General features: G+C 45.1%; 1 protein-coding gene across 2 annotated transcripts in view; it reads left to right on the top strand.

Moving 5' to 3' along the window:
- The first annotated feature begins 607 nt into the window (after nt 1-607).
- Nucleotides 608-24,264, top strand: part of fam113 (family with sequence similarity 113) — an 80,641-nt gene continuing 56,984 nt past the window's right edge. Inside the window, exons 1-6 of one of the 2 annotated variants that reach the window (XM_059965931.1) lie at nt 608-1,139; nt 1,793-1,883; nt 17,755-17,834; nt 22,175-22,398; nt 22,811-22,961; nt 23,326-23,566. In XM_059965931.1, the coding sequence (XP_059821914.1) occupies nt 1,811-1,883; nt 17,755-17,834; nt 22,175-22,398; nt 22,811-22,961; nt 23,326-23,566 (769 nt within the window). In that variant the 5' untranslated portion in view covers nt 608-1,139; nt 1,793-1,810. The other variant, XM_059965930.1, reaches the window with a different exon arrangement.

The following is a 24,264-nucleotide window of genomic DNA, read 5'->3' as shown; positions in this document are numbered from 1 at the left end:
CTTCCATAGTCACCTGGACTGTTAAGCACTGTGCTATCATGCCACACTTGTAGCCATACAACAAAAAACTTACAGCATACACAAAATGCTGGTGGAACACATCAGGCCAGGCAGCATCTACAAGGTGAAGCACTGTCGATGTTTTGGGCCGAGACCCTTCATCAGGACGCAGCTTACAGCAGCAGCAAAATTTACTGTAGCAGCTTTATAGGTACAGCCAACACAAAATAACTGTACACTTTACAGGACAATGAAAAGACAGTAGGTGTGCAAAGCAAGATAATAAGTGTCATCAATGTGTATTAGTACACCCTCAAATAATTCACTTAAGTTCATAAGGGATGACCTGCCCTTGACAAAGCCATGCTGATGATCCCTAATCAGATGTCTCTCCAAATGCTCAAAAATTCTGCCTCTCAGGATTGTCTCCATCAACTTGCCCACCACTGAAGACTCACTGGTCTACAGTGAAAAGATGAGGAGTAGATGTAAAATGTGGGGGATCTGCCCACATTTAAAATTTACTCTTTTCTTTCTCCAGCCCTACAGAAGGTTCTCTGCCCAAAATATTGGTACTTTTGTTCCATAGACGCTGCCTGGCCTGCTGATTTCCTCTAGCATTTTGTTTTTAACGCTCCTCATTCTGATGTACCAACCTTTTAACCTTCTTCCCTTCTATAGCAGCCATTTTGCTTTCATCCACGACCGTGAGTCGCTTACCACCAACGGAGGCAGTACTAATCTCCGTGTGAAAAAACTGCCTTCCACATCCCCCCTAAACTTTCCTCCCAACATCTAAATGTATTGTAGTGGAATTAAGGGTAAAGTGCAAAGCGTTCTGCACTGACTCCATCGACCGGCAATGAGCGGGTCGTACAGAGTCGAAGGGCCGAACGGCCTGTTCCCATCAGCCTGCCTGAACCCGGCGTGCGCTTCTTTGCCAATGGGCGGAATTCCTCACCCTGATTGGCTGCCACGACCACGTGGCAACAGGCACCATTCTTCCTTCTGATTGGAACAGTGAATGTGACGTCAAAGAAGTAAAGGTGAGAATTTGGGCGGGAACTCATCGAAATCCGAAAACAAACCGAGAGAAAGAAAAAGAAACAGAAAGAAAGACAGACAGACAGAGAAATAAAGTGAGTGAGTGCTTGTGAGTAAATGGCCAGGAGAAGGGAATGACTCGGTACGGTGAAGGAGGAGAGGAAGTGGAGGGAGAGGTGAGGGGAGCGGGGTGGGGGGGGGGTGGAGGAGGGAGGCGAGAGGACTTGGAGAGGGATGGTGAGGTGGAGGGATGGTGAGAGGGGGAGGGAGTGGAGAGAAGTAGGAGGGGTAAGGTGAGGGGCACGGGGGTGGGGAGGGTTATAGAGGGAGATGTGTGGGGAGATGGAGAGAGAAGGAAGTTGGTGTGGAAGGGGAGGGGGATTGAGTGAGGTAGGAGAAAGGGAGGGAGGGAGAGATGGTGAGGGAATGGACGGAGAGGTTGAGAGTGAGGGTGGGGTAGGGGTGAAGATGGGGATGGAAGGAGAGTTGAGGTGGGCAGAAACTGTGGGGATCCCAAAGGGTGAGGTGGTTTGGAACCAAGACTGGCTGTTTAGAGGAGGGTGGGGTTCTACCAGTGAAGGCACTAGTGTTTCTGCACTGGATGCACGTTTTAAACCCCCTGCCCCCCACCAAACCCTGGTCCTTCCCTTTAATTTCATGTGTTGTAAGGATGGGGCAGTTCAGGCTAGTGTGTGTGGGGAGCTTGGGGTTTACTGCTGGTGACCCTGCCTTTGGTTTGTCCCTGCAGCTGTCCCTGTCCTGTTCCATGATGAACTTCACCTCCGAAGGGGCCAGAACTCTACTGCGTAATAAGTTTGTGGTGGTTCTGGGAGACTCCAGTAAGTTTGCTTTGTTGAGTTTGTGTTGGAGCATTGGATGTTTCCTACAGCGGGTGAGTCAAGGGAAAGCTTCAGAAGAGAGTGACATCTATTTGGAACTGAGATGAGGAGGAATTTCTTCAGTGGTGAATCTGTGAAACTCATTGCTACAGACAGCTGTGGAGGCCAAGTGATTGGGTATATTTAAAGTGGAGGTTGGTTCGTTCTTGAATTGTCAGGGTGTCAAAGGTTAAAGGGCTAAGGCAGCAGAATGGGGTTGAGGGATCATAAATTAGTCACGGTGGAAAGATGGAGCAGACATGAAGGGCTGAACAGCCTAATTCTGCTCAATGTTTTCTGGTTTTGTGGGCACGTGGGGCACAGCAGTGACTCGGGGATTTCTGGAACTGGTTGCCTCGCCCCAGTAAGTATGCTGACTGTGGTGGCCTCTGAATGATGGCAGGTATTAGACAATAGACAATAGGTGCAGAAGTAGACCATTCGGCCCCTCGAGTCTGCACTGCCATTCTGAGATCATGGCTGATCATTCACTATCAATACCCAGTCCCTGCCTTGCCCCCATATCCCTTGATTCCCCTATCCATCAGATATCTATCTAGCTCCTTCTTGAAAGCATCCAGAGAATTGGCCTCCACCGTCTTCCGAGGTAGTGCATTCCACACCTGCACAACTCTCTGGGAGAAGAAGCTCTTCCTCAACTCTGTTTTAAATAACTGACCTCTTATTCTCAATCCATGCCCTCTGGTACTGGACTCTCCCAACATCTGGAACATATTTCCTGCCTCAATCCTATCAAATCCTTTAATTATCTTAAATGTTTCAATCAGATCCCCTCTCAATCTCCTCAATTCCAGCGTGTACAAGCCCAATCTCTCCAATCTCTCTGCGTAAGACAGCCCTGCCATCCCAGGAATCAACCTAGTGAATCTACGCTGCACTTCCTCAACTGCCAGAATGTCCTTCCTTAAACCTGGAGACCAAAACTGTACACAATATTCCAGGTGTGGTCTCACCAGGGCCCTGTACAAATGCAAAAGGACATCCTTGCTCTTGTATTCAATTCCCCTTGTAACAAAGGCCAACATTCCATTTGCCCTCTTCACTGCCTGTTGCACTTGCTCATTCACCTTCATTGACTGGTGAACTAGGACTCCTAGGTCTCTTTGCATTTCTCCCTTACCTAACTCTACACCGTTCAGACAATACTCTGCCCTCTTGTTCCTGCTTCCAAAGTGGATAACTTCACATTTATTCACATTGAATGACATCTGCCAAGTATCTGCCCACTTACCCAGCCTATCCAAGTCTCCCTGTATTCTCCTAACGTCCTCTTCGCATGTCACTCTGCCACCCAGTTTAGTATCATCAGCAAACTTGCTGATATAGTTTTCAATGCCCTCATCTAAATCATTGACATAAATCGTAAAGAGCTGTGGTCCCAATACAGAGCCCTGTGGTACCCCACTAGTCACCTCCAGCCAGTCCGAGAAACACCCATTCACTGCTACCCTTTGCTTTCTATCTGCCAACCAGTTTTCTATCCATGTTGAAACCCTGCCCCCAATGCCATGAGCTCTGATTTTACTCACCAATCTCCTATGTGGCACCTTATCGAATGCCTTCTGAAAATCTAGGTATACAACATCCACTGGCTTACCCTCGTCTAACATCCTTGTTACACCCTCAAAAAACTCCAACAGATTAGTCAAGCTGGGGTGAAGGGAAGGCTGGCCTACGGAAGACATAGCGATTGTGGTCAGGAAGAGTAGGGAGACAAGTGTCAGGGTCTGTGCAGATGAAGCACAGGAGAGAAATTGACAGTCCAGAGGTGGTGTAGGATGAGTTTGGTAGCTTACGGAAAATTTCAAGAGATTCCACACGTATATTATGGGAGAGAAGGGTGTTCCTGTAAATGTCAGAATAGTAAATGAAATGAAATTGGTTTATTATTGTCACATGTTCTAGGGCACAGTGAAAATCATATAGTCTTTTCAATCCATCAGTGTATTAGATCATAAGACACAGGAGCAGAATTAGGCCATTCAGCCCATCGAGTCTGCTCCAACATTCCATCATGGCTGATCCCAGATCCCACTCAACTCCATACACCTGCCTTCTCCCCATATCCTTTGATGCTCTGACCAACCAGGAAACTTATTAACTTCCGCCTTAAATATGCCCACGGACTTGGCCTCCACCACAGTTTGTAGCAGAGCATTCTGTAGATATACTACTCTTTGGCTAAAAAATCCTTCTTACCTCTGTTCTAAAGAGTCACCCCTCAATTTTGAGGCTGTGCCCTCTAGATCGAGATACCCCACCATAGGAAACATCCTTTCCACATCCACTCTATCTACTTCTTTTAACTTTTGGTATGTTTCAATGAGATCCTTCTTCCACTCCCACCCCCCACCCCCGGCATTCTTCTAAATTCCAGTGAGTACAGGCCCAAAGCTGCCAAACCCCTTCCGTGTTAACCCCTTCATTCCTGGCATTGACCTCATGAACCTTCTCTGGACTCCGCCCAATGACAACACATTCTTTTTGAGATATTGGGCCCAAAACTGTTGACAACACTCACATTTGTTACCTTACATGCCCTTTTTGTGGCTTTTATGCGGAGCTTCCCTTGAAAGCCATTTAAGAGCTATTTCTTCTTTGGGACGATATTGAGGTAGCATAAGGGAACACAATAGCAGAATATAGAATGAAGTGTACCAGCTACAGAAAAGTTGCTTGCCTGCTCTACGGTGCAAGATTTAAACAAGTTAGCTTGTGAAGACAGGAGTCCATCTCTTGTACTAGGAGACCATTCAGTGGATAGAAGCTGTCCTTGAACCTGCTGGTACGTCCTTTCAGGATTTTGTATCTTGTGCCTGATGGGATTAGACGATAAGACCAAAAGACATAGCAGAATTAGGCCATTTGGCCCATTGAGTTTGCACTGCCATTCAATCGTGGCTGATCATCCTCAAGCCCAGTTCCTGGCCTTCTCCCCATAACCTTTGATGCCGTGTCCAATGAAGAATCTATCAAACTCTTAAATACAGTCAGTGACCTGTCCTTCATAGCTGCCTGTGGAAATAGATTCCACAAATTCGTCACCCTCTGGTTAAAGAGATATCTTTGCATCTGTTTTAAATGGATACTCCTCTATCCTAAGGCTGTGCCCTCTTGTCCTAGACTCTCCTACCATGGGAAACATCCTTTCCATGTCTACTCTGTCTAGGCCTTTCAACATTCTAAAGGTTTCAATGAGATCCCTCCCTCATCCTTCTGAATTCCAGTGAGTACAGATCCAGAGTTATCAAACATTCCTAGTGTGATCCCTTTCATTCCTGGAATCATCCTTGTGGACCTCTTCTGCACCCTCTCCAACGTCAGCACACCTTTTCTTCGATGAGAAGCCCAAAACTGTTCAAAGTTCTCAAGGTGAGGCCTCACCAGTGCCTTATAAAGCTTCAGGATCACATACGTGCTCTTGTATTTAAGACCTCATGCGATGAATGCTAGCATTGCATTTGCCTTCCTCACCACTGACTCAACCTGCAAGTTAACCTTCAGGATGTTCTGCACAAGGACTCCCAAGTCACTTTGCATCTCAGAGTTTTGGGTTTTTTTCCCTGTTTAGAAAATAGTCTGCACATTTATTTCTACTACCAAAGTACATGACCATGCATTTTCCAGCATTGCATTTTATTTGCCACTTTTTTGCAACCAGGAAAGAATCCTTTTATTCCCACTCACTGCCTCCTACCAATCAGCCAATGCTCAAAACATGCTAGTAACTTTCCTGTAATACCATGTGCTCTTAACTTAGTAAGCAGCTTCATGTGTGGCACCTTGGCAAAGGCCTTCTGAAAGTCCAAGTATACAACATCCACTGCATCCCCCTTATCTATCCTACTTGTAATCTCCTCAAAGAATTCCAACAGGTTTGTCAGGCAGGATTTTCCCCGGAGGAAACCATGCTGACTTTGTTCTATCTTGTCCTGTGTCACCAAGTACTCAATCATGTCATCATTAGCAATTGACTCCAACATCTTCCCAACCACTGTGGTCAGGCTAACTGGTCTATAATTTCCTTTCTGCTGCCTTTCCCCTTTCTTAAAGAGTGGAGTGACATTTGCAATTTTCTAGTCCTCTGGCACCATTCCAGATTCCAGGAATTTTTGAAAGATCATTGCTAATGCTTTCACAATCTCTACCACTACCTCTTTCAGAACCCTAGGGTGCAGCTCATCTCGTCTGGGTGACTTTTGTACCTTTAGGTCTTCCAGCTTTTTGAGCAGCTTCTCCCTTGTAATAGTAACTGCACTCACTTTTCTTCCCTCGCACTGTTCAACATCGGGCACCCTGCTAGTGTCTTCGACAGTGAAGACTGATGCAAAATACTCGTTTAGTTCATCTGCCATCTCCTTGTTCCTCTTATTATTTCTCTAGCCTCAAGGTCCTATATCCACTCTCATCGCTCTTATTTTTGACATACTTGAAAAAGCTTTTACTATTTATTATGTTTGCTAGCTTGCTTTCATATTTCATCTTTTCCCTTCTAATGATTATTTTAGTTGCTCGCTGTAGTTATTTTAAAAGCTTCCAAATCCTCTACCTGCTAATTTTTGCTTTGTTGTATTCCTTCACTCTTTAAACATAGAAACATAGAAAACCTACAGCACAATACAGGCCCTTCGGCCACAAAGTTCATTTATTTTTCAATCTTTTTATTGATTTTCCAGTAAAGAATATACAAATCAAAGGAAAAGTTTAGCAAACAGATAATACAAAAGACATATAAACAGCAGTAAAATAAAAGTATATATTGTCAAAATCAGATAGTTAAAATGTTTAGCTGTTATATAAACAATATAATCAAAAAAACCACAACTCCTCTTAACAATCATTAAAAAAAAAGATTGGAAACCCACTAACTAAACTGAAACAAAAAAGAAAAGAAAGATTGGGCAGTCCATTTGAGGATAAAATTAGAAGAAAGAGAAAAAAACACATCCTTCCAGTCATCTCCGAACCTTCTCGGATAAGGATTTTCCCTAAAGAGAATAAAGAATAATAAATAAATTTTAAAAATTTGAATCATATGAAAATATTGAATAAAGGGTTGCCAGACTTGTTAAAAATTAAAAGATGTATCAAATGTCCTGTTTCTAATTTTCTCCAAACTTAGACATGACATAATGGAGGAGAGCCAATAAAAGACAGTAGGCAGATTAGATTCTTTCCAGTATAACGAGATAGCTCTCCTAGCCAGTAAAGTTGAAAAGGCTATCACATGTTGGGCGGAAGCAGACACTTTGCTTGCTTCCTCTGGAATGATCCCAAAAATTGCTGTAAGTGGATTAGGTTGAACATCCATATCTATAACTTTAGATAATATTCCAAACACATCCCTCCAAAATTATTTAAGCTTACACATGACCAAAGCATATGAGTTAGAGTAGCCACTTCTGTGTTACATCTGTCACAAATAGGGCTTATATTAGGAAAAATATGCGCCAATTTATATCTTTGGGCACTGTGTATTATCTTAAACTGAATTAAGGTGTGGCGTGCACAGATAGATGAATTACTGACTAGATAATAAATTTTAGTCCATTGATTATCTGAAAGTGAATGTTGAAGTTCTATTTCCCAAGTGCGTTGAACCCTATCATTAGGCGACGTGCGAGCATTCATTAACTGTTTATAAATTATAGCTATTAATCATTTTTAAAATGGTTTAAGCTGAAAAATAGCATAAGCTAAATTTAAAGAGTAGGCCAAGGGGTAATTTGGTTTTTAAAAAAAAAATCACGTAAAAAATTCCTAACATGTAAGTATCTTAAAAAACAGTGTATTAGAGATGTCATATTTATCCATTAACTGCGAAAAGGACATTAAGCAATCCTGTAAAAAGAAATCGAAAAAAGTTTTTATTCCCTTAGTTTTCCATGTTAAAAAAGCCTTATCCAAAGTTGATGATTTAAAAATATTAGAATAAATATTACTAGAAAGTAGAAAATCATTTAATTCAAAAAGTCTACGAAACTGAAATCAGATTTTTAAAGTATGTTTAACAACAGGGTTGAGAGCTTGTCTGCCTATTCTGGAGAGCGAAAACGGAAGAGGAGCTCCTAATAAAGAAGCTAACGAAAACCCCATTACTGAATTTTCCTCCAACTGTAACCATGAAGGGCGATCTTGGTCATCTATATCATAAATCCAAAAAGTAATATAGCGAATATTAATTGCCCAATAATAAAATCTGAAGTTTGGTAGGACCAGTCCTCCATTTTTTTTTTGGTGTTTGCAATAAAAGTTTATTCACTCTAGAGCTTTTATTATTCCAAATATAAGACAAAATCATAGAATCTATTTTATCAAAAAATGTTTTTGGAACAAAAGAGGGAACTACTTGAAATATATATAAAAATTTCAGTAAAATAACCATTTTTATAGCATTTATTCAACCTGTCAATGACATTGACATAGGCAACCATTTAGAAAGCGCTTGTTGAATATATTCAATTAAAGGGGAGAAATTATACCTATATAGGTCTTTAAAATCTTTGGTAATTTTGATACCAAGGTAAGTGAAATGGTTTTTAGCAATATTAAAAGGTATTTGATCATAATCAGAATAATTAATAGGAAATAATTCACATTTATGTAAATTAAGTTTATATCCAGAGAAAATACCAAATTCCATAAATATAGATAACATAAAAGGAATAGATTTCCTAGGATTTGAAATGTAAACTAATAAATCATCCATATATAATGAAACCTTATGTAATTTATCCCCTCTCTTAATACCCTGCACAGAATTAGAATCCCTAAGAGCAATAGCAAGTGGTTCGAAAGCCAAATTAAATAATAAAGGACTAAGGGGACAACCCTGACGGGTACCTCTATATAATCTAAAATAGTTATAGCCATAGCTACTGGGGCCTGATAAATCAATTTAATCCAGGAGATAAATCCTGGACCAAAATTAAACCTCTCCAATACCTGATATAGATAAGGCCACACAACCCTGTCAAAAGCTTTCTCTGCATCCAAAGATACAATACATTCAAATTCTTTGACTGAGGGGGAATAAATGATATTTAACAATCTTTGAATATTAAAATGTGAGTATCTATTTTTGATAAATCCTGTTTAATCATTTGAAATAACATTAGGCAAGATATTCTCAAGTCTATTTGTTAGAATCTTAGAGAGAATTTTAAAATCTCCATTCAATAAAGAAATAGGTCTATAGCAGGGGTCGGCAACGTTTACCACTGAAAGAGCCAATATGGACCCATTTCCCACAGAAAAGAAAACACTGGGAGCCACAAAATGAAATAACACTGCATACAACAGGTTTTTTTTGCCTTTATGCTATGTATAAACAAACTGTAATGTGTTGCATTTATAAAATTGATGAACTCCTGCAGAGAAAACGAAATTACATTTCTGCATGCAACAAAAACATTTTGAACTCCGAAAAAAAGACGTTGGGTTGAAGGTTACTCCATAGTTAGCCTACCTTGGATCGAAGAGTTAAAAGAAAGCGCGCACTGGCGGGTGTCAGGCATTGGCAGTGGTGATGTATATTAATAGCGATAAAAAAACACGTTGTAGCGGTGTGCTACACGCAGCGCTAAAATAAAGACTGCAGTCAAAGGTAACTTTATTCGAACTAAACAGCCTTGCTTTAAAACCTCCCTCAACCCGTCCCCGTGGGCGCGGATGCTCCAAAAGACACGTACTCACAAACCCCCGTAGGCTATCTCCCTTAGCCGGAATGGTGGCTAATTGTGAGCCGGTTCGGATGTGCCAGGAAATGGTGTCTCCACAAAGTTTTCAGATTGTACAAGATCACCATAATCTTCAAATTTCAAATTACATTTCAAAAGCTAACAAACCACGGGGAGCCGCATCACAGAGATGAAAGAGCCGCATGTGGCTCCGGAGCCGCAGGTTGCCGACCTCTGGTCTATAGGATACACATTCCAGTGGGTCTTTTCCTTTTTTAGGAATCAATGAAATTAATGCCTCATAAAAAGTTTTAGGAAGGTTCCCAGAGGATGTAGAATTGGTAAATGTTTGATGAAATGGTTAAGCATTTCATGAAAAGTCTTGCAAAATTCTATTGTATAACCATCAGGTCCTGGAGCTTTACCTAATTGCATAGAGGATATGGCCTTGGCTATCACCTCTTGTTTAATAGGTGCATCTAACATATCAACATCTTGAATTGAAATTTGAGGTATGTTTAACCTTTGTAAAAATCTATTCATAATAATAGTGCTATCAGAGAATTAAGATTTATGAAGATTAGAATAGAATAGAAATCCAAAAATATCTTATTAATTTCATAAGGATCTAAAGTTTCTGTTCTATCTGGTCTACGAATTTTTTAAATCTGTCTTCTGACCATCCCAGCCTTTAACTGACCCGCCAAAAGCTTAGCAGATTTTTCCCTATGTATATAAAATAAACTTTAAAAATTTAAAAATTTGCTGTTCAATGGGAAAGGTCAGAAGCAAATCATACTGTGATTGAAGTTCGACCCTTCATATAGGTCTTCAGTAGGTTTAACTGAATATGCTTTATCTATCTGTTTAATTTTATTAATAAGCACCGGCAATTACGCTTGTTGTTGAACGTCAACCTATCTTAGAAATTACTAGGCTTACCGATAGCCCTCTATTTTTCTAAGCTCCATGTACCTATCCAAAAGTCTCTTAAATTTTTTTTACTAGCTTTGACTTTCCTCGCCAGCCACTGTTGTACTATTTTGCCATTTGAATATTTCTTTGTTTTTAGAATACATCTGTCCTGCACCTTCCTCACTTTTCCTAGAGATTTACGCCATTGCTGCTCTGCTGACATCCAGCTCCTCTCTCATACCACTGTAATTTCCCTTACTCCACAGAAATTCTGCTATATCAGGCTTTACTTTCTCCCTATCAAACTTCAAGTTGAACTCAATCATAATGTGATCACTGGTTCCTAAGGGTCCTTTTATCTGAAGCTCCCTAATTGAGTCCGGTTCATTACATAACGCCCAATCCAGTATAGCTGATCCCCTCGTAGGCTCAGTGACAAACTGCTCTAAAAAGCCATCTCGTAGACATTCAACAAACTCACTCGCTTGAAATCCATTACCAACTTGATTTTCCCAATTTAACTGCATGTTGAAATCTCCCATAACTTTCATTCGGGAGACAAGAATATATCCGGAGGGAGGGAATGTTGGTATTCGATTATGTTGGCTGCTTTACTAAGGCAGTGAGATATGTAGAAATTCTGTACCAAGCTGTGTTGCAGCCACATAGGATCAGACGCTTTCTATGGTCCATTGATAAAACTTAGTGAGACTCACTGGGGAATGCCAAATTTCTTTAGCTTCCTGAGAAAGTAGATGTGTTGTTGAGCTTAAACAAGAGAAAATCTGTGGATTCTGGAAATCTGAGCAACACACACAAAATGCTGGAGGAACTCAGCAGACCAGGCAGCATCCATGGAAAAAAGCACGGTTAACCTTTTGGGCTGAAGCCCTTCGGCAGGACTGCACAACTGCTTCCAAGGTTAGTACAGTCAACAAAGATGTCTTAATGCATCTAAACAAACTATCACTGCTTAAAACGGACGGAAACAATGTCAATTGCGGACAGATTCCATGCAGGAAACGTGGCTGCAAGTCAGGGATACAAGTGCATTTAAGGAAATGGGGTTTTAAACTCCCAATACCGACTATCTTGCTCGAAACCGTGCAGTCTCTGGTGAATAAAATCGAGGATCTCAAAGCTAGGGTGCTGAGCCAGAGGGACATTAGGACCGCGTGTGTCCTTTGTTTCACGGAATCCTGGTCAACCCCTTCCACACTGGATCCAACGATTCAGATTTACTGTACACAGTCAGGATAGATCTACAGAGTCCCTGAGAAGCAGAGGTGGAGGAGTATGCCTCATGGTCAACTCTTCCTGGTGCACAAATATATTGGTGTGTCCCAATTCTGTTCACCAGACTTAGAATATCCAGCAGTTAACTGCTGTCCATTTCACCTACTGTGGGGGATTTCTAGGGTCATTTTGGTAGCGGTATACATTCCACCTTGGGCCAATGTCAGTCAGGTGATCTGAACAATGGTATCAACATGCACGAAACAGTGCACCCTAACGCCTTCACCATCACTTTGGGGGATATTAACCAGGCCAGTCTGAAAAAAAAATCACTAAGCAATTACCATCAACAGATCACTTGCTCTACCAGAGGAAACAACACGCTGGACCATTGTCACATCACCATCAAGAATGCCTACTGTGCTATCCCACACCCTCACTTCAGGAAGTCTGATCACCGGCTGTACTTCTACTCCCTGAGTATAGACAGAGACTGAAGACTGCAACACCAGTTGTGAGGACCAAGAAGGTATGGACAAGGGAAACACAGGAGCGCCTACAGGACTGCTTTGAATCGGTGGAATGGACTGTGTTCAGGGATTCATCTTCGAACCTGGATGAGTATGCTGCAGTTGTTATTGACTTCATTAAAACTTGTATGGATGAGTGTGTGCCTACAAAGACTTACTGTACATTCCCAAACCAAAAGCCATGAATGAACCAGGAGGCACATCATCTGCTGAAGGCTAGATCTGTGGCATTCAAGTCTGGCGACCCGGCCTGTACCAGAAAGCCAGGTATGATTTGCAGAGGGATATTTCAAGGGTGAAGGGACAATTTCGAACGAGGTTGCAGGTGACATTGGATGTACAACAACTCTGGCAGGGTTTGCAAGATATTACCACCTACAAAGCAAAACCCAATAGCATGAATGGCTACGATGCTTCACTACCAGATGAACTCAATGCCTTCTATGCCCGCTTTGAAAGGGAGAATATAACTACAGCTGTGAAGATCCCTGCTGCACCTGACGACCCTATGATCTCTCTCAGAGGCCGATGTCTACGTCAAGTCACTTTTTATTGTCATTTCGACCATAACTGCTGGTACAGTCCACAGTAAAAACAAGACAACGTTTTTCAGGACCATGGTGCTACATGAAACAGTACAGAAACTACACTGGACTACGTAAAAACAACACAGAAAAAAAAACTACACTAGACTACAGACCTACCCAGGACTGCATAAAGTGCACAAAATAGTTCAGGCGTTACAATAAATAATAAGCAAGACAATAGGCACAGTAGAGGGCAGTAAGTTGGTGTCAGTCCAGTCTCTGGGTATTGAGGAGTCTGATGGCTTGGGGAAAGAAACTGTTACATAGTCTGGTCGTAAGAGCCTGAATGCTTCAGTGCCATTTCCCAGATGGCAGGGGGAGAAGAGTTTGTGTGAGGGGTGCGTGGGGTCCTTCATAAAGCTGCTTGCTTTGTGGATGCAGTGTGTAGTGTAAGTATCTGTAATGGCGGGAAGAGAGACCCCGATGATCTTTTCAGCTGACCTCACTATCTGCTGCAGGGTCTTGCGATCCGAGATGGTGCAATTTCCAAACCAGGCAGTGATGCAGCTGCTCAGGATGCTCTCAATACAATCTTTGTAGAATGTGACGAGGGTGGGGAGAGTCGGAGAAGGACTTTCCTCAGCCTTTGCAGAAAGTAGAGACGCTGCTGGACTTTCTTTGCTATGGAGCTGGTGTTGAGGGACCAGGTGAGATTCTCCGCCAGGTGAACACCAAGAAATTTGGTGCTCTTATGACCTCTACCGAGGAGCCGTCGCTGTTCAGCGGAGAGTGGTCACTCCGTGCCCTCCCAAGGTCAACATCCCCCTCTATTTTGGTTACATTCAGAGACAGGTTGTTGGCTTTGCACCAGTCTGTTAGCCGCTGCACCTCCTCTCTGTAAGCTGACAGTATGTTAGACTGTCATTAAAGATGGAAGATCCTGATGAAGTACCTGGTAAGGCTCTGAAAACCTTTGTCAGCTAACTAGCGGGAGTATTCAAGGAGATTTTCAATCTCTCACTGCTACGGGTGGAAGCTCCCACTTGCTTCAAAAAGGCAACAATTATACCAGTGCCTAAAAAGAATAACGTGAGCTGCCTTGATGACTATTGCCCGGTAGCATTCATATCTACAGTGATGAAATGTTTTGAGAGGTTGGTCATGACTAGACTGAACTCCTGCCTCAGCAAGGACCTGGATCCATTGCAATTTGCCTATCGCCACAATAGGTCAATGGCAGAAGCAATCTCACTGTCTCTTCACGTGGCCTTAGACCACCTGACAACCTATGTCAGGATGCTGTTTATCAACTGTAGCTCAGCATTAAGTACCATCATTCCCATAATCCTGACTGAAAAGTTACAGAACCTGGGCCTCTGTACCTCCCTCTGTAATTGGTTCCTCGACTTCCTAACCGGAAGACCACAATCTGTGTGGATTGGTGATAACATCTCCTCCTCGCTGATGATCACCTCAGGCACTGCTTAGCGCACTGCTCTACTCTCTATACCCATGACTGTGTGGCTAGGCATAGCTCAAATACCATCCATAAATTTGCTGATGATACAACCATTGTTGGTAGAATCTCAGATGGTAATAAGAGGCGTACAGGAGTGAGATATGTCAACTAGTGGAATGGTGCTGCAGCAACAACCTGGCACTCAACGTTAGTAAGACGAAAGAGCTGATTGTGGACTTCAGGAAGGGTAAGATGAAGGAACACATCCCAATCCTCATAAAGGGATCAGAAGTGAGAGAGTGAGCAGCTTCAAGTTCCTGGGTGTCAAGATCTCTGAGGATCTATCCTGGTCCCAACATAGCAATGTAGTCATAAAGAAAGCAAGACAGCAGCTACTTCATTAGGAGTTTGAAGAGATTTGGTATGCCAACAAATGCACTCAAAAATTTCTGTAGCTGTGCTGGGGAGAGCATCCTGACAGGCTGCATCACTGTCTGGTGGGGTGGGACTACTACACAGGATCAGAAGAAGCTGCAGAGGATTGTAAATTTTGTCAGCTCCATTTTGGGTAGTAGCCTACCTACAGAGTACCCAGGACATCTTCAGGGAGCAGTGTCTCAGAAAGGCAGTGTCCATTATTAAGGGCCCTCAGCACCCAGGGCCTGCCCTTTTCTCACCATTACCATCAGGTAGAGGTAAAGAAGCCTAAAGGCACACAGTCAAGCGATTCAGCAACAGCTTCTTCCCCTCTGCCATTCATTTCCTAAATGGACATTAAGCCCGTTAACGTTACCTCGTTTTTAAAAATTTATATTATTTTTGTTTTTTTGCATGATTTTTAATCTATACGTATACTGTTATTTATTTTTGCTCTTCTATATTATGTATTGCATTGAACTGCTGCTGCTAAGTTAACAAATTTCACAACACACTGGTGAAAAAAACTTGATTCTGAGGATAAGAAAGCTAAAGAGTAGATTTGAATGGTGGGGGGAGGTTATTGAGCTTTCTTGGCCAGGGGTTCATTGTGGGTACACCAGGACAAGCCAGTGGTGATGTTCACTCCTAGGAACTTGAAACTCAACACATTGAAATATGCGGGAGTGTGTGCACCGCTAAGCCCCCCATTTATGAAGTCAATTCCCAGCTCTTTTGTTTAGCTGACATTGAGATTAAGGTTGTTATAGCACCTTGTCACTACTCCAACTCCCGGTTGAGATCCTGACCGTTAAAGTGGTATCATCTGCAATCTTATGGAGCATAAATCTGGCCTCGCGGTTATGAGTGTGCAGGGAGAGAGTAGGGGCTGCAGACTCAGCCTTGTGGAGGACCCGTGTTGAGGATAACTGTGGGAGAGGCTTTGCTCCTGTCCTTGGTGATGTTGGTCTGTTGACCTAACCATCTACACTTTGTACTACCACTGATTAGGAGAATGGGTAAGAAATGGGAAAGTGATTGGAAGTTATTTTAAGTGACGAGATGTATGTAGAATTGGATAGACATGGACTGATTAAGGATAGTCAGCATGGCTTTGTGCATGGTATGTCATGTCTATCAATCTTAGTGTTTTTGAGGAAATTACTGGAAAAACTGGATGAAGGCAAGTCTACATGGACTTTAGGAAGATATTTGACAAGGTCTCAGATGGGATGTTAATCAGGAAGGTTCACTCACTCAGCATTCAAGATGAGGTAGTAAATTGGATTAGAAATTGGCTTTGTGATAGTAGATGGTTGACTCTTTGACTGGAAGCCTGTGATGAGTGGTGTGCCGCAAGGGATTGGTGTTGGGTGCCTTGTTGTTTGTCATCTATATCAATAATCTGGATGATAATGTGGTTAACTGGATCAGCAAAGTTGTGGATGACACCAAGATTGGGAGTGTGATGGAAGATTATCATAGCTTGCAAGGGATCTGCATCTTCTGGAAAGATGGGCTGAAAAATGGCAGGTGGAGTGCAGACAAATACTTCGGTAGGACCAACCAGGTTAGGTCTTACACAGGGAATGGTATGGCACAAGGAGTGTGGTAGAACAAAGGGAGCTGGGAATACAGATCCATAATTCATTCAAAGTGGTGTCACAGATAGGATCCTGAAGAAAGCTTTTGGCACATTGACTTTCATAAATCAACCCGAATTTTACAGAAAAATTGAGTAGGTTAGGAATTTATTTCTTGCAATGTAGAAGATTGAGAGGAGAGTTGATAGAGGTATGCAGAATTATGAGGGGTATAGTTAGAATGAATGCAAGAAGGCTTTTTCCACTGAGGTTGGGTGGTACTGCAACCAGAGATCATGTGTTAAGAGTGCCAGGTGAAAAGTTTAAGGGGAATGTGAGGGGAAATTTCTTCACTGAGGGCCGTGAGAGGGACGAGCTGGTAGCACAAGCTTGTTTTAATGTTTAAGAGAAGTTTGGATAGATACACTAATAGTAGGGCTATATAGGGCTCTGGTCCCAGTGACAGTTTAAATGGCTCGGCATGGACAAGGTGAGCAAAAGTGCCTGTTTCTGTTCTCTACTTTCCCATGACCACAGCCTGCACAGACGCACAGCCATGGCCGATCACAGTCTGCGCAATGAGATACACTTGGGAAAGCCATACCTGAATGAAGAGTACAGGGTTAATGGCAGGATTCTTGGCAGTACGAAGGAATAGAGGGCCCTTGGTATCCAAGTCCATATATCCCTCAAAGTTGCCGTGCAAGTTGATATGGTTGTCAAGAAGGCATATGGTGTGTTGGCCTTCATTGGTTGGATGTCAAGAGCCGTGAGTTAATACTGCAGATATATAAAAGCTGGGTTAGACCACACTCAGAAACTGTCTTCAGTTTTGGTTACCTCATTGGGGGATGGGGAGTATTTGGTGGGGGTGCAGAGGAGGGTTACCAGGATGCTGCCTGGATTAGAGAGCATGTCTGATGTGGACAGGTTGTGTGAGCTTAAGCTTTTCTTGGGGTAAAGGAGGATGAGAGATGACTTGGTTAAGGTGTACAAGATGACAAGAGGTATGGATCGAATGGACATCCAAAGTCATTTTCCAAGGGTAGAAATGGCAATGTGGAAGGGAAGGGTTTAATTGATCTTAGAGTAGGTTAAAGGGTTTCCACAACGTTGAGCTCTGAAGGGCCTGTACTGTGCTGTAATGTTCTGTAATCGACTTTGAGCAGAAGACCAGGTCTTTCCACTTCCTTGTGAGATTAAAATTATGATGGTAGACCAAAGGAAATGCTTCTTCATGGCTAAAACTAGAGGGTACAAGCTTAAAGTAAGAAGAAATGTAGAAGGAGTCTGAGGAACAACATGCCATCCAGAGGGGAGGGTGTTGCAAACTCACTCTCCATCTCCTTTCTCTGGTGGGAGCATGTTATAAGCAGTTAGGAGGCTCCCTGCTGTCTGGTGTGTTAATTCTGAGAGCAAGTATAGTTTAACGCCCTTTTTCTCCCCCCGCCCCACATCTCTGCAGTCCAGCGGACCGTCTATAAGGACCTGGTTCTGTTCCTACAGAAGTCAAACCACCTGACTGATGGACAGCTGCGTACTAAGGTACGGGGAGGATTGGGATGTGGGAAGGTGAGGGGAGGGATTGCGGAGTGGTAGGTGAGGGGAGGGGATTGTGGAGTGGTGGGTGAGGGGGTGGTTATTGATATTGCTGCAACACACACTAAATGCTGGTGGAACCCAGCAGGCCAGGCAGCATCTATAGTAGTGGTCGCCAACTCGTCGATCGCGATTGACTGGTCGATCTTTGAGACTTTCCCAGTAGATCCCGGGGGGGGGGGGGGGGGGAGAAAGTAAATAAATACACAAATACTGTTGAGAGATTGTTTCCAGTTTGCGGGGTTTTAGTTCCGTTCTTTCTGCCCAGTGCGCATGCGTGTAGCTCCCCCGCACTACACAGTGTACTTTAGTGGTCCCCAACCTCCGGGCCGAGAGGAAACGTTATGAGTCAGCTACACCTTTCGTCATTCCCTGTCATGCCCACTGTTGAACACATGCGAGGTCATCAATCGCCTAAACGCAGTGATACCCTTGTGCTGGGGATCACTGGCAGCCTTGTGCGGCCGGTGGGAAGTGCTATTGCTACCGACCTGTAGCGCAGACCAATGGGTGCTGTCTCTAAACCTGTTTAGCACACCGAATGTTCGTGGGGAACCCGGTGATAAAATATTCACAGACGACATAATCCAGGCTCAGGGTTTGCTAAGTAGCAGAGCAGCTACCTCGCGATCTCGGCCGCCCCAGCAACCCTGGGCATCTTCAAAACCCGGACTCCAGCACCATCAACGCGGGTTCCAACGACCATAGACACCTTCAAAGTGATTGCGCAGCCTCGAACTGCGACTCCAGCCTTGAACTCCAGGCCAGGTCTTCACGTGCTGCGATTGTGACTCCCGTCTCCCCTTCCCCCACCACCACTCTGCAATCCCCTCTCCCTCAGATTCCATCGTCAGCACCTGGGCCCTCAGAGGCTCCATCTTCCTCTCACCCCAACCCTCCCCTCTCCACTGACACCACCAGCCATCCTCCGCCCTCTGATCCCAGCTCTCATCCGTGCCGGGTCTTTACCATTCCCTCCGACCTTCAACTCTGAGGCAGAGCGCTCTGTCCTCAGTAAAGGCTTCACCTTTGTCCCCCTTCGCCCACACCTCAGCGGGTTCCGCGTACACCATGAAGCTGAACTCTTCTTCCACCGGCTCCGTCTTTGAGCCTACTTTTTCGGCAAGGACTCTCCCACCCCCACCAATGATCCCTTCTGTCTTCAACCCACTTCCTCTTCATGGGCACCCCACCCTGCTCTGGATCTCTTTATTGCTAACTGCCGATGGGACATCAACCGTCTCGACTTCACCCCACCTTGTTCCAATTCCAATCTCACTCCTTCCGAATGCTCTGCTCTCCACTCCCTCCACACCAATCCCAACCTCACTATAAAACCCACTAAGGGGGGGGTACCTCCTCTTATTTACCCCTCGATCATGACCCCACTAAGGAGCACCAGGCCACTGTCTCCCACACCATCGCCAACATTATCAGCTCTGGGGATCTCCCATCCACTGCCACCAACATCATAGTTCCCACACCCCGCACTTCCCGTTTCTACCTCCTACCCAAGATCCACAAACCTGCCTGTCCAGGTAGACCTATTGTCTCAGCTTGCTCCTGCCCCACCAAACTCATTTCTGCATACCTTGACAGTGTTTTATTTCCCCCCCCCCCCCCCCCGTTCAATCTCTTCCCACCTATGTTCGTGACCACTTCTCACACTTTGAATTTTTTTCAATGATTTTAAGTTCCCTGGCCCCCACCGCTGTATTTTCACCATGGACGTCCAGTCCCTATATACCTCCATCCCCCACCAGGAAGGTCTCAAAGCTCTCCACTTCTTTTTGGATTCCAGACCTAACCAATTCCCCTCTACCACCACTCTCCTCCGTCTAGCGGAATTAGTTCTTACTCTCAATAATTTCTCCTTTGGCTCCTCCCACTTCCTTCAAACCAAGTGTGTAGCCATGGGCACCCGTATGGGTCCCAGTTATGCCTGCCTTTTGTTGGTTTTGTGGAAAAGTCAATGTTCCAAGTCTATAAGGGTATCCGTCCCCCTCTTTTCCTTCACTTCATCAACGACTGCATTGGCGTTGCCTCCTGCACACATGCTGAGCTCAATGACTTCATTAACTTTGCCTCCAACTTTCACCCTGCCCTCAAATTTACCTGGTCCATTTCCGACACCTCCCTCCCCTTTCTTGATCTTTCTGTCTCCATCTCTGGAGACGGCTTATCTACTAATATCTACTATAAGCCTACAGACTCTCTCAGCTACCTGGACTATTCCTCTTCCCACCCTGTCTCTTGCAAAATGCTATCCCCTTCTCACAATTCCTCCGTCTCCACCGCATCTGCTCTCAGGATGAGGCTTTTCATTCCAGAACGAAGGAGATGTCTTCCTTTTTTAAACAAAGGGGCTTCCCTTCTTCCACCATCTACTCTGCTCTCAAACACATCTCTCCCATTTCCCGCACATCTGCCCTCACCCCATCCGCCCGTCACCCCACTTGGATAGGGTTCACCTTATCCTCACCTACCACCCCACCAGCCTCTGGGTCCAACATATAATTCTGCGTAACTTCAGCCACCTCCAATGGGATCCCACTGCCAAGCTCATCTTTCTCTTCCCCCCCCCCCCCCCCATCCATCTGCTTTCTGCAGGGATCGCTCCCTACGCTACTCCTTTGTCCATTCATCCCCCCCATCCCTTCCCACCGATCTCCCTCCCAGCACTTATCCTTGTAAGCAGAATAAGTGCTGCACCTGCCCTTACATTTCCTTCCTCACCACCATTCAGGGCCCCAGACAGTCCTTCCAGGTGAGGTGACACTTCACCTGTGAGTTGGCTGGTGTGGTATACTGCGTCCGGTGCTCCCGGTGTGGCCTTTTATATATTGGTGAGACCCGACGCAGAGTGGGAGACTGTTTTGCTGAATGCCTCTGTCCGCCAGAGAAAGCAGGATCTCCCAGTGGCCACACATTTTAATTCCACGTCCCATTCCCATTCTGATATGTCTATCCATGGCCTCCTCTACTGTCAAGATGAATCCAAACTCAGGTTGGAAGAACAACACCTTGTATTCCGTCTGGGTAGCCTCCAACCTGATGGCATGAACATTGACTTCTCGAACTTCCATTAATGGGATGTAATGGTAAAATTATACAATGCATTTGTAAGGCCGAATTTGGAGTATTGTGTACAGTTCTGGTCACTGAATTACAGGATAGATGTTAACAAAATAGAGAGAGTACAGAGAAGATTTACTAGAATGCTACCTGGGTTTCAGCACCTAAGTTACAGAGAAAGGTTGAACAAGTTAGTTCTTTATTCTTTGGAGAGTAGAAGGTTGAGGGGGGACTTGATAGAGGTATTTAAAATTGTAAGGGGGATAGATAGAATTGACATGGATAGGCTTTTTCCATTGAGTGTAGGGGAGATTCAAACAAGAGGACATGAGTTGAGAGTTAGGGGGCAAAAGTTCAAAGGTAACGGGAATTTCTTTACTCAGAGTGGTAGCTGTGTGGAACGAGCTTCTAGTAGAAGTAGGTTCGGTATTGTCATTTAAAGTAAAATTGTATAGGTATATAGACAGGAAAGGAATGGAGGGTTATGGGCTAAATGCGGCCCAGTGGGCCGGTGAGAGTAAGCATTCAGCACCTTCTAGAAGGGCCGAGATGGCCTGTTTCCGAGCTGTAGTTATTATATGGTTTATATGGTTAATGCCCCTTCTCCCCTTCTTGCCCCATCCCTTATTTATTTCCCCCTTTTTTCTCTCTCTGTCCATCTCACAATCACTCCTTGCCTGCTCTCCATCTCTCTCTGGTGCTCCCCTCCCCCTTTCTCCCTAGGCCTCCCGTCCCATGATCCTCTCTCTTCTCCAGCTCTGTATCCCTTTTGCCAATCACCTTTCCAGCTCTTAGCTTCACCCCTTCCCCTCCGGTCTTCTCCTATCATTTTGGATTTCCCTCTCCCCCTCCCACTTTCAAATCTCTTACTATCTTTTCTTTCAATTAGTCCTGACGAAAGGTCTCAGCCCAAAATGTTGACTGTACTTCTTCCTATAGATGCTGCCTGGCCTGCTGTGTTCCACCAGCATTTTGTGTGTTGCTTGAATTTCCAGCATCAGTAGATTTCCTCGTGATTGATATTCCTGCCTGTTTTCATTTTGTCTCTGAGTGGAGTGTTGGTGAGGCACAGTAGGCACTGGGGAGGGACTGGTGACTGTTAATCCTGTCCGATTTCAAGTGTCCCCACAGTGCAATGCAAACAGAGTGAGGAGGTGATGAGTGGGGGTCGGTGGGGTAGTTACTGACCCTGATTCTGGGTGACCCTGCAGTGTGAACAGAGCTTCGAGGGGGACTGTCAGCTTGAGGCCAGCAAACCGACCAATAGCACGGAGTTCCGAGAGACTCGCCAGTTCTGCCAACCCTTCCACCTGCTGCGTTTCCACTTCCTCACTCGTGTCTACTCTACCTACGTGGAGGAGATCCTGGAGAGATTCCAGGCTGAAACCCTGCCGGATATCCTCATCATTAACTCCTGCGCATGGGACATCTCCAGGTACGTCAGGCAGGGCTGGGTGCTCCAGATGGCGCTGTGGGAGGGTAGGGAATAAACCACCCACAGGGATGACTGTCATCAAGGTAACATTGTCTCTTCCCCCCCCCCCCCCCACCCCACCTACTGTCCACAAAACCCCATCCATCCCTGGCCTCTCCCCCTGCTCACCCACGGTCCATCCCCCTACCCACTCTCACATCCCAATTCGAATGGCCGCGCTCAACAAATGTGCTATATGTGTAATGGAAGTGATGTCTGTGGTGTGTTGTATGTGATAGCTTTGGTGTGTCACAGGCATGTGATGCTGTGCATGTTACAGGTGTGACACATGATGCTGTGACATGTCCCTGGCAAGTTGTGTGACACTAGTGAGTAATTTGTTTCAGTATTGTGTGACACTGGCATGTTGCAGGTACGGTAAAGACTCCAAGACTAAGTACTGGAAGAATCTTGAGCATCTGTTCATCCGGCTGAGGAAGGTACTGCCAGCTGACTGCTTGGTCATCTGGAGCCTGGCCATGCCCCTTGGCTCCCGGCTCAAGGGGGGATTCCTGCCACCTGAGGTAGGACTGGTGGTTGTGATGCAGGGGGGGTGATGTCTGGGGTTGAGATGGGGTGAGGGAGACGGCTTCCTGTTGGGACATAGATCTCACGGGGAGATGCATGCAGTGTGTGGGGAAGTGGGGTTTGGGGGCAGAAGTGGGAGGGGAACAAGATTCGGGGTGGCGATGTAGCTGCACTGTGGGAGGGTGGGGGTCAGGGATCGTGTGGGTGGATCGGTGGTGGGTGGGGTTAGTAAGTGCTGATTCCATCCCCCCACCTGCTGTTTCGCAGCCGTGCTGAGAGGGGGCTGGGGTGAGAGACAGTGTGAGAAGTGATGCTGTTGGTAGAAGGGGTAAACATCCCTCCCATGCTTTCTCACAACAGGAAGAGCTATGTCAAAACCTGCGCAAAGATGTGATAGAGGCAAACTTCTACGCGGCGAAGCTGGCTGCGGCTTATGACTTTGATGTGCTGGACCTGCACTTTAGGTTCCGGCAGCAGCTGGAGCAGCGAGCGTCAGACGGGATCCACTGGGACGAGCATGCTCACCGCACCATTACCCAACTGCTCCTGCACCATATCGCAGAGGCGTGGGGCATCTGTCTGCCCCAGTATGAGGCTCCAGGTAACATCCTCCATCCTCTCCCCTCCGTCCCCCAGCTCCAAACCACACCTACATCGTACAGACCTAGAGTGTGCACCTGCCCCGGCACAGGGCTCCAGGTAACATCCCCGATCTCTACTCCACAATTCCCATCCTCTCCTCTTCCTTCCCCAGATCGAACCTACACCCACATCACAGAAAACATTGAAGAACATAGAAAACCTACAGCACAATACAGGCCCTTTGTCCCACAATGCTGTGCCGGGCATGTACTTTTAAAATTACCTAGCCCTCTCTTTTTCTAAGATCCATGTACCTATCAAGGAGTCGATTAAAACGGTGGTCCCCAACCACTAGGCCGCGAGGAAACGATATGATTTTGTGATATGAAACCACATGAGTCAGCTGCGCCTTTCCTCATTCCCTGTCATGCCCACTGTTGAACTTGAACGCATGCATGGTCATTACCCACGCGAGGTCATCAGTCGCCTAAATGCAGTGGTACCCTCGCACCGGGGATCACTGGTTGGCACTGGGTAACTGGCCGACTCGCACGGCCGGCAAGAAGTGCTGTTGTTACTGGCCTGGAACGTGGACAGATTGGCGCTGCCTCTAAACCTGTTTAGCACACCGAATATTTGCAGACAACCTAATTTGGGCTCAGGGTTTCGTAAGTAGCAGAGCAACTACCTTGCTGTGATCTACTGTAAGCCATTCCT

This window comes from Hypanus sabinus, chromosome 3, assembly GCF_030144855.1.
Source record: "Hypanus sabinus isolate sHypSab1 chromosome 3, sHypSab1.hap1, whole genome shotgun sequence".
NCBI lineage: Eukaryota > Metazoa > Chordata > Chondrichthyes > Myliobatiformes > Dasyatidae > Hypanus > Hypanus sabinus.
Note: the sequence above shows the minus strand (reverse complement) of the source record. Positions and strands in the feature narration are given on the sequence as shown.